At 42.2% G+C, this 9,505-nt stretch overlaps 1 protein-coding gene across 2 annotated transcripts; it reads left to right on the forward strand.

Moving 5' to 3' along the window:
• Nucleotides 1-3,725: 3,725 nt before the first annotated feature.
• On the forward strand, nt 3,726-9,077 carry LOC146490352 (pancreatic secretory granule membrane major glycoprotein GP2-like). 2 transcript variants are annotated; one of them, XM_085153281.1, is made up of 5 exons: nt 3,726-4,462; nt 4,564-4,809; nt 4,892-5,054; nt 6,665-6,751; nt 6,861-9,077. In XM_085153281.1, exons 1-4 carry the CDS (start codon nt 4,347-4,349, stop codon nt 6,749-6,751), a joined length of 612 nt encoding a protein of 203 aa, XP_085009407.1. In that variant the 5' UTR covers nt 3,726-4,346; the 3' UTR covers nt 6,861-9,077. The 2 variants fall into 2 exon arrangements, with proteins under 2 accessions (XP_085009407.1, XP_085009406.1); XM_085153280.1 differs by having other exon boundaries at nt 3,732-4,462; nt 7,885-9,077.
• The last annotated feature ends 428 nt before the right edge of the window (nt 9,078-9,505 follow it).

A 9,505-nucleotide genomic window follows, 5' to 3' on the forward strand; every position in this document is an offset into this window, starting at 1 on the left:
ACCTCAAGGTCACCACTGGGAATGGCAAGACCGAGGTTGGGTTTGCCCTAGGTAAGGCACGACTCGCTCCACAGCCAGAGCTCACTGTACCTAGGCTCGAACTCTGCGCTGCAGTAATGGCGGTTGAAATGGCAGAGGTCATCTGTGAAGAGATTGATCACCCTATAGACAAAACTAGTTTCTATACAGACAGCAAGGTGGTTCTTGGTTATATTCACAACCAATCCAGACGTTTTTATGTCTATGTAAACAATCGTGTGTGTCGTATTAGAGAGTCAACTACTCCAGAGCAATGGCATTTCGTTACAACCGACCAGAATCCTGCTGACCACGGCTCACGATCAGTTCCAGCCGCTGAGTTAGAACACACGACATGGTTCACAGGTCCAGCGTTTCTCCAGTGCCCTTCATACATCCATCTAGAGCAGACTGATTACAAACTGCTGGACCCAGACAACGACGCGGAGGTGCGCCCAGAGGTAAAGACACTTTGCACTAACATAACCAAGGGAGTTTTGGGCTCAGGACGTTGGGAGCGTTTCTCCACATGGCGCTCACTTCGGAAAACCATGTCAAACTTGATTCACATCGCACAATGCTTTTCACAATCAAATGCTGAGCCAAACTGTAAAGGATGGCACATCTGTAAAACGGCCATCACCCCAGAACTGTTAGATCAAGCAGAGACAATGATCATTAAAAATGTGCAGTTTGAAACATATGCAGACGAGATAAAGCAGATCTCTGAAAAACAGAACCTCCCAAAAAACAGCCCGCTGGTAAAACTAAACCCTGTGATTGGAAGTGACAATCTGCTAAGAATTGGTGGTCGCATTAATCGCGCGGGGCTGGGAGTAAAAGACACCAACCCAATTATCTTGCCAGGCAGTCACTACATCACTACCCTCCTTGTGCGCCACCACCATGAGAAAGTAAGCCATCAAGGCAGGCATTTTACAGAGGGTGCTGTCCGAGAAAGTGGCTTGTGGATTGTAGGAGGGAAAGGATGCATTAGCAGAGTCATAAGTAAATGTGTGACATGCAAGAAGCTGAGAGGGAAGTTTGAGGAGCAATTAATGAGTGATTTGCCCGTAGATCGCCTCCAAGTTGACCCCCCTTTTCTTACGTGGGCATGGACATGTTTGGCCCATGGGAAGTAACTACAAGGCGAACGAGAGGGGGACAAGCAAACAGAAAGCGATGGGCAATATTATTCACGTGCCTGTGTACAAGGGCTGTCCACATTGAAGTAGTGGAGGAGATGAGCTCTTCAAGTTTCATTAATGCACTGAGGCGTTTCTTCGCCCTCCGAGGACCCGCAAAACAACTGCGCTCGGACTGCGGCACTAATTTCATTGGTGCTCACAAAGAGATGGCCACTAATGCACCAGAGAAAGACAAAGTGCAACACTTTCTGCAGGACCAGAAGTGTTCCTGGGTTTTCAATCCTCCCCATTCTTCTCACATGGGGGGAGTATGGGAACGGATGATTGGTTTAGCACGGCGAATACTTGATAATATGCTGCTGCAAACTGGCCGTGTTCAACTCACTCATGAGATCTTGACCACATTTCTTGCGGAAGTCACAGCTATACTGAATGCACGACCGTTGTTGCCAGTATCATCAGACCCAGAACATCCTCACATTCTCTCACCGGCGATGCTGCTGACACAAAAGACTGGAGTTGCACCCACCATCTGTGATGATGTAGGGCCCAAAGAAATGCTCAGAAGCCATTGGAAGCGGGTTCAGTTCCTTGCAGACACTTTCTGGAGCAGATGGCGCAAGGAATATCTGCACAGCCTCCAAATTCGTCAAAAGTGGCACCACAAGAACATTGACATTAAACAGGGAGATGTCGTTCTCCTCAAGGACAAACAAACAAGAAGAAATGAGTGGCCAATGGGCGTAATCGAAAAGACAGTTGCGAGTGAAGATGGAATCATCAGAAAGGCCGAAGTTAGAGTTGCTTCCAAGGGAAATGTTAAGACTTATTACAGACCCATTTCTGAAATGGTTTTTCTGTTATCTAGCGATGTTTAGATATCTGTTGTGGTATCCCTAAGATACCAGGCGGGGAGTGTTCTGACTGTTGTCAAATTTGTACATGTTTGTTTTGTTTGGTTAGTGCACTGGCCCTTTAAGACAAAGGCATGGTCCGTGTGCGGACAGGGGAAGTGTAAGAAAGAATCAGACAATGACTAAATGTGATCTGTGCTGTGATTTATGCTGTGAAAGGCTGATAAAAAGGCATTCCCTGTGAGTATGCATTATTGTTTGGCACTTTATGTTGATTAAGAGCAGTTAATTAGATGCTGTATTACGCGTGCTAATTTATGGTTCGTAGACAGTTGTTTGGTGTTAGCATTAGCACATTAGCACGCAGCTCCTCAAGTAATTATTTTAATTTCTCACTCATCTACACTGTATTTTATTGTTACAGTTTCAAACCTGCCATATAAAGCAAGGTCTAAACCCACTCTGGCGTCAGTGACTTTTGTGTGGAGGTGTTTAACTCCTGGATAGTAGAAAGTGGTTCTACGAGGCCAGTACAAAGATACTGTAGTAATTCCACTAAAGCATATTATTAAGTGTACCCAGGGGCGATTCTAGGATCAGAGCTTTGGGGGTGCTGAGCACCCAGAAAGCTGTCCATCCAGGCAAGGTAAACTTTACTCGTCACAATGAGACTTCTTCCCCGTCTCTGTCAGTCCCTGCATCCCTAAATGTCTCCCTCTGACTGTCTCTTTGGTGCATTTAAACCCCTGTTCCTCCCTGTTCTCATCATCTGTTGTCTTCATCTCTATTATCAGTCATCATAATTTTACCATCTCTGTGCAAGTCTGCAAATTTCTTTATTAAATCATAAGTCTGTGAAGGTTCTCAGTCATCCAGGTCATCGTAGTCAAAGGAGTTTGCAAAGAAAAGCGTCTGGACTTCTTTAAGTTGCTTGAAGACGTTTCACCTTCATCCGAGAAGCTTCTTCAGTTCGAAGGTCAAATGGTGGAGAGTCCCAGATTTAAACCCAGTGGGAGTATCCCCCCAAAGAGGGACAAAGGACCCCCTGAACAACAGTAGGCTACGGACAATCTTAGTTTTAGATTTTAAATAGGCTGTATACATTTCAATGGGAGCAACAGGACGGTCAAATATCGCTGATTTTACTAGAGAGCAGGATGGATTGTAGGGTAGCAAACATCGTGGGAAAACACGTTTTCAACACTGCAGGTTACCTGGGTGTAATGTTTTTCAGCTAAAAAGAAACATGGCCTGACTCCTACCTAACTATATAAAGAGTAACTGAAGGTTAAATGCAGCTAATATGTCCTGTTTTAAATAAGTTTTTCTTCATAGCATGTTGACTGATTTTTATGGGGTTTTTTTATTAGACCACGAACTGTCCACTAAACCAGATATCAAACTTTTTCCACTTATCCACTGGTGAAAATTATGGTGAGGAGCTCGGCCATCAGGGAGGGGCTAAGACTAGAGCCGCTGGTCCTCCGCATTGAAAGTCAGTTGACATGGTTCAGGCATCTTACTAGGATGCCTCCTGGGTGAGGTTTTCCGGCCATGTACCACCGGGAGGAGGCCCCTGGGCAGACCCAGGACATGCTGGAGGGATTATATCCATTGGCTGGCCTGGGAACGCCTTGGTGTTTCCCCAGACAAGGTGGAGGAGGTGGCTGGAAGAGGGAGGTCTAGGTTTCTCTGCTTAGGCTGCTGCCCCAGCAACCCGGCACCAGATAAGCAGAAGAAAATGAATGGATGAATGGATACTTTATTTATCCCAGCGCTGGGAAATCTCTTTGTTACAGCAGTTTAAAACTAAATGAAAAACAATAAAGCAAAATTACTTAGAAATGATATATAGCTCATTTCAAGCACAGTGTGTGAAAAATGATTTTAATAAAATAAAAACTGAATAATGTCTGAAAGACTACAAGCACACTTTTACAAAAAAAAAAGCCTCTGTGAATTCAGATACTTACTTTTGTGTTTAATTTTCTTCTCTGACAAAGCCAGTTAACAGTGGCTGCTCTAAGAGCCTAAAGAGCAATAAAGGTGAAATTAATGTATCAAATCATTTATTTAAATTCATTAAACTAATGCCTTGTGTACGTAAATAAACAAAATAAAGTGGCAGCATGTGCAACTGAAGATAACAGATCACTATTTGTTTTTTACTTTCTAAAACTTTCTATCCTGGGTAAGCCCCCATGTATGACACTTCGGTTTGCTCCCACAAGATGTCTCATTTTTAACACCTACTAAAAACTGTCACACATCTGATTGTGTGACTCTGCAGACCAGCAACAGCCAAGTGATCTACAAAAACACCATCATGACCCAGAACAGCTCCTCTGACATCATCACTCGTCTCGACCAAATCTCCATCGACTTCTCCTGCGTCCAAACTCAGCCGGACATCAAGACTGCCACCTTCAGGATCAGAGACAGGTGTGTGGTGGCTGCTGGTTTTCTTTGAGTTACTTTAAGATGTGAAGCTTCTCCTGAGGTTTGTGAGTCAGAGAAAGCTGAAGTGTGTTTGTGTTCTGCAGCTCTGTGATCCAGCACATCACATCTGGAGTTTGGGATTACACTCTGACCATGCAGAGCTTCACTGACGTCGACCGCACACAAGCTGTGGAGTCCAACACTGAAGTGCAGCTGAACCAGAAGATCTGGGTGGAGCTGAAGACTGACGGGCTGGATGGAGACGTGGTCGTCGTGGTGACCGGCTCCTGCTGGGCAACTGACCAGCCATCACCCGACAGCACTCCGAGATACGACCTGATCATAAACGGGTGAGACAGACTCAGACAGTCATGTGGTTTTGATCTCTCTCATGGACTCCTGAACAAAGTGTGTTTTCCTGTCTGTGAGCAGCTGTGCCAACCCTGCTGACCAGACTGTGCAGGTGGAGGAAAATGGACTGGGAACCTCCAACTACTTCTCCTTCAGTATGTTCCAGTTTACTGGGAGCTCTGGTGACGTCTACCTGCACTGCAAACTCCACCTGTGCCCCAAACAGGAGAGCAGCTGCCTCCCGGTACACCAAACACACACAAACTGAGCTGCATGTGCTTAGCTCTCACTAAAAATACCAAAACTACATCTGAAAACTTTGTTGTTGCTACTGAATTTTTTTTTCAAAAATATGTGACCAACTTTACACCTTCACATACACATTCTAGTTATTTTTATTTTTGATGTTGCTTCACTCTTGCCCATCCTTTCTTCGCAAATAGTGATGTCACGTCTAACACTGAAACCTCAAGGTCTGTGCTGAGCAGAGGGTCCAAATTAATGCCATGTCAAAGCTTGTATTGTTCTTCAGAAAGTCACGTAACCAAAGATAAACAAGGCACTGTTGTCTGAAATGACGTGGCTGCCTCATTATGTGATTTAAGCTATTGAAAAGATGTGGGAATTACAGTTTTGCATGATCTGGATCTGAGGTGATTCTCAGGATTGTCACAAGCAGGAGATTGCAAGCACATTATGGAGCCACCAAAAAGGCAAAAATTATGAGCAGTTTGGGACCATTTTACATAATATCTCCCAATAATTCATTCAGTGTCAGAGAACGGGGCTTTGTGGATCTCCCTTTTTTCCAAACAACTGGCCAGAAAGATTCAACACATTCACACGGCTTCATCACACCATTGCTCTTTGCATGCTACTACTCCTACATTACTTAATTAAAAACATGTACATGTATACCAGTTAAAAAAATGTATTTGTACTCACAGGTTCAATTTAATCTCTAAAATTCTTCCCAGCATTAATGATTTTAGTCATGAGGTTTGAAATGACGACCCAAATGCAGTCTTAGAAAGCAGGCAAGGCACAAAATAAAGAGCTCCTTTAATAATTCTTTGTCAAAGGACATACAGAATACAGAGTGACAGAGAACTTAAAGGCACAGACTAACAGATGCACTGACAATGGAAAAATGGAAACTGGAACTATATAAACAAATATGGACACACTGAAGGCAATTAAGAGAAGAGGAAACATGGGGAACAAGGAAGAGCTGAAACTAGTTAAGTCAAATGATACAAAGAAAGTAAATCTAAATACAAAACACTGGATACTGAAAATTACAAAATAAAACAGGAAGTAACTGAACTGGAAAACCTCTAACACCGCATTAGATGTGCATAGACTTGACAAAAAGAAAACACAGGCTACGCTAATAAATACCAGAACACGAGTAAACGGAAAACCAAATGACAATCCTAACAGAATTCAGAATACAGGAAGACTAGAACAAACAAAACCCAACTTAAAATAGTACACACTAAAGCTCTAAGATAACAATGAAAAGTACACTAAAAGCTCTCAATAAAAACTAGACAACTCCAAATAACCCAATAAAAACCAACAGACCATGACTCTTTTAATGTATTATTCCATAACTTAAGTAGGATGTCTTAGTTTCACCACACTCCAATATAACTGGGTTTAGCCCTTATCTGTTTATTAAACATTCTTTTCATTTATTCTTCTTGCTCTTTTTTAAAAGCAGAATAAAACATTAAAATGAAAGGATTCTGACACAAAAGCTCAAATGCTGGCTCTCAGCAGATTCAATTCTGAATGAAAGGATCAGCGTTGATCTTCTAAAGTCTGGACTTTGTCTCTCTTTGTCTTTAGACTTGTCCTGCAGCTGCTCGCAGACGCAGATCTGCCAGGTCCAAATATGAAGGTGAAGCCTTCATCAGCATGGCCTGGACTCATTAGGTAAGACACACTCTGCTGTTTTCAATTACATCATGTTGAGACCTGTGTTGAGAATTTGTGGTGTTTATGAGCGAGATGATTAAGACAAAGAAATGCCTCAATTTAATAGAAACACATCAAACCTCACCGATGGAGGCTGAAAGAAAACCTACAGAAATATTACTGATTCCAGGTATACTGTTCATGTTCTTGCACTGACTAAAAGCAAATCTAATGTTTTTATTACTCCCGCTAAGTCTATAAACTTGCAATCTGATGAGTTTGATCTGAGTTAGTAAAATGTCCTAGTTGGTCCCCTGTAGCCTGACAGTCCAGGATCAGGATGAAGGTCCATGTCAATTCAATTCAATTCAATTTTATTTATATAGCGCTAAATCACAACAACAGTCGCCTCACGGCGCTGTATACTGTACAGTAGATCCTACAATAATACATACAGAGAAAAACCCAACAATCAAAGGACCCCCTATGAGCAAACACTTTGGCGACTGTGGGAAGGAAAAACTCCCTTTAACAGGAAGAAACCTCCGGCAGAACCAGGCTCAGGGAGGGGCGGGGCCATCTGCTGTGATTGGTTGGGGTGAGAGAAGGAAGACAGGATAAAGACATGCTGTGGAAGAGAGACAGAGGTTAATAACAGATATGATTCAATGCAGAGAGGTCTGTTAACACATAGTGAGTGAGAAAGGTGACTGGAAAGGAAAAACTCAATGCATCATGGGAATCCCCGGCAGCCTACGTCTATTGCAGCATAACTAAGGGAGGATTCAGGGTCACCTGGTCCAGCCCTAACTATATGCTTTAGCAAAAAGGAAAGTTTGAAGCCTAATCTTGAAAGTAGAGATAGTGTCTGTCTCCTGAATCCAAACTGGAAGCTGGTTCCACAGAAGAGGGGCCTGAAAACTGAAGGCTCTGCCTCCCATTCTACTTTTAAATACTCTAGGAACAACAAGTAGGCCTGCAGAGCGAGAGCCAAGTGCTCTAATAGGGTGATATGGTACTACAAGGTCATTAAGATAAGATGGGGCCTCAAATACAGATGATGAGCAGACTCATAAGAAACCAAAGGGATTTGACAGTGAGGACATGAGTGTTTTTCAGCAGTCACAGTGTGATCTGGTTTATCTTCTCAGGTGGTTTCCACGGTGACTCGGACTGATTTCAGGCTGCCGACCTCGATGATGATCCCTGACTTTTGATTGGTCCTAAACCAATTCCTGGATGTGTGATAGGTTAGGCTGGCTGCTGTGAGATTTTGTGGTCTCCCACAGCTGGACAAAGAAGCTGTTTTAGTGGAAGTATTTTGAGGGCAGGGCCAAACTGTTGTCTGACAGATTATGATTCTACACCTGATATTTACTGTTTTATTAGTAACTTGGTGAAGGGAAGTGTGTTTTTGATATTTAACCAAATGAATATATTTGTGGTGCATTAACACTCCTCAAACATCAAAAAGCAAAGCACTTCAGGACCTCCCAGGAGGCCTGGACACATGTAGGTTGTCAAATGTATTAGATTTGCTATTGACTACTTGTTTGACTTGTGACCTGCTAAATACAAACACATCTGTGGTCACAGGTCCCACACATCCACAAGCAGTAATGCCTTCTACCAAAGAAGCATTTCTACTTCTCAAGTTGTTTTAGGTGAAGATATTTTTATTCATTTGACAGGAAAATGAAAGGATGGGAGGAGATTTTAAGAAAACATTTTTTGGGAGCATAAAATGCTTTATAGGTAATTGATTCTTTACCAGGGTGTAGTATCATTTATTTTCTCAATCTTGATTTTCTAGCTGCCTTTTTGTTTTAATTTGATTGTGGGTGGGCTGTGTTCTGATTTTTGCCTTTAAGTGATCATTAAAGTAAAATCAACATAAGGGAAATAAGAGGGTAGAAAGCTTTGACTGTCTCTAAAGTTTGGATTTGCTGATTAAAAAAGTCACTGGATACAGCACAAAGTGGAGAAAAGAGCTTGAGTGTTTGACAGAGAAAAGGAAGGTAGGAAACCAGCTGTGTGCTGTTGGTCAGGTCAAGTTAGAAAAGTTGGTTTTTCAGTGTGGACAGATCAGTAGGGTTGCTAGGATTTATAGATGCATATAAGCATATAAGTAAAGATAAAATCACTATGTGACAGCGTACAAACCTAACATCAACACCAAAGATTTGCCTGAGCCTGAAACTTCAGCACAAAGTTAAAATGCTTTCTTTTGTTCCTGGTTTTAGAGGCCACACTGAGAATTCTTGCTGAACTCCATTTTTTTGTTGTTGTTTTACTGTTTGCATGAAAGACCAAAAATAAAATAAAAGGTGAGGGTAAAAAAGAAGCTTCAAGTGCTCTTTTATAATTTCCACTTTCTGGCTAAGGAACTATTCAGCCTGAACTCCAGTAACTGCTGTTTTGACAATGATTTTCCATATGATACACGACTCTATTCACACTGAGTATAATGCAGGTTTATGCAGACTTCAAAGTCAAGCTCATGCCACAGTCCCAGCAGATCAGCTCATCTCTTTGCCAGCATTAACTGGTAAATCAGAGAAGACCCAGGAACTTACAATCACAAAGTGCAGAAGGACAGAAACTGGACAATGACCAATTTTAGATATTTCTTTCTGTTAACTTTTGTTCCTTTTGTCCCCATGAGTAATTTGTACAGAGCATAACGGTAAACCAGAGTTTAAACCAAAACATGTCATTCTCTTTCAAATATCAATAAAAACTAAAAGACAATAAGAGACCAAACCTCTCTCA

This window comes from Neolamprologus multifasciatus, unplaced genomic scaffold, assembly GCF_963576455.1.
Source record: "Neolamprologus multifasciatus unplaced genomic scaffold, fNeoMul1.2 scaffold_10, whole genome shotgun sequence".
Classification (NCBI taxonomy): domain Eukaryota; kingdom Metazoa; phylum Chordata; class Actinopteri; order Cichliformes; family Cichlidae; genus Neolamprologus; species Neolamprologus multifasciatus.

Bases quoted from the DNA above. Each gene is read 5' to 3' on its own strand.
- LOC146490352 (XM_085153281.1), top strand. From the start codon at position 4,347: ATGACCCAGAACAGCTCCTCTGACATCATCACTCGTCTCGACCAAATC. The intron at 4,463-4,563 runs GTGTGTGGTGGC...TGTGTTCTGCAG, and splicing joins ACCTTCAGGATCAGAGACAG to CTCTGTGATCCAGCACATCA. The intron at 4,810-4,891 runs GTGAGACAGACT...GTCTGTGAGCAG, and splicing joins TACGACCTGATCATAAACGG to CTGTGCCAACCCTGCTGACC.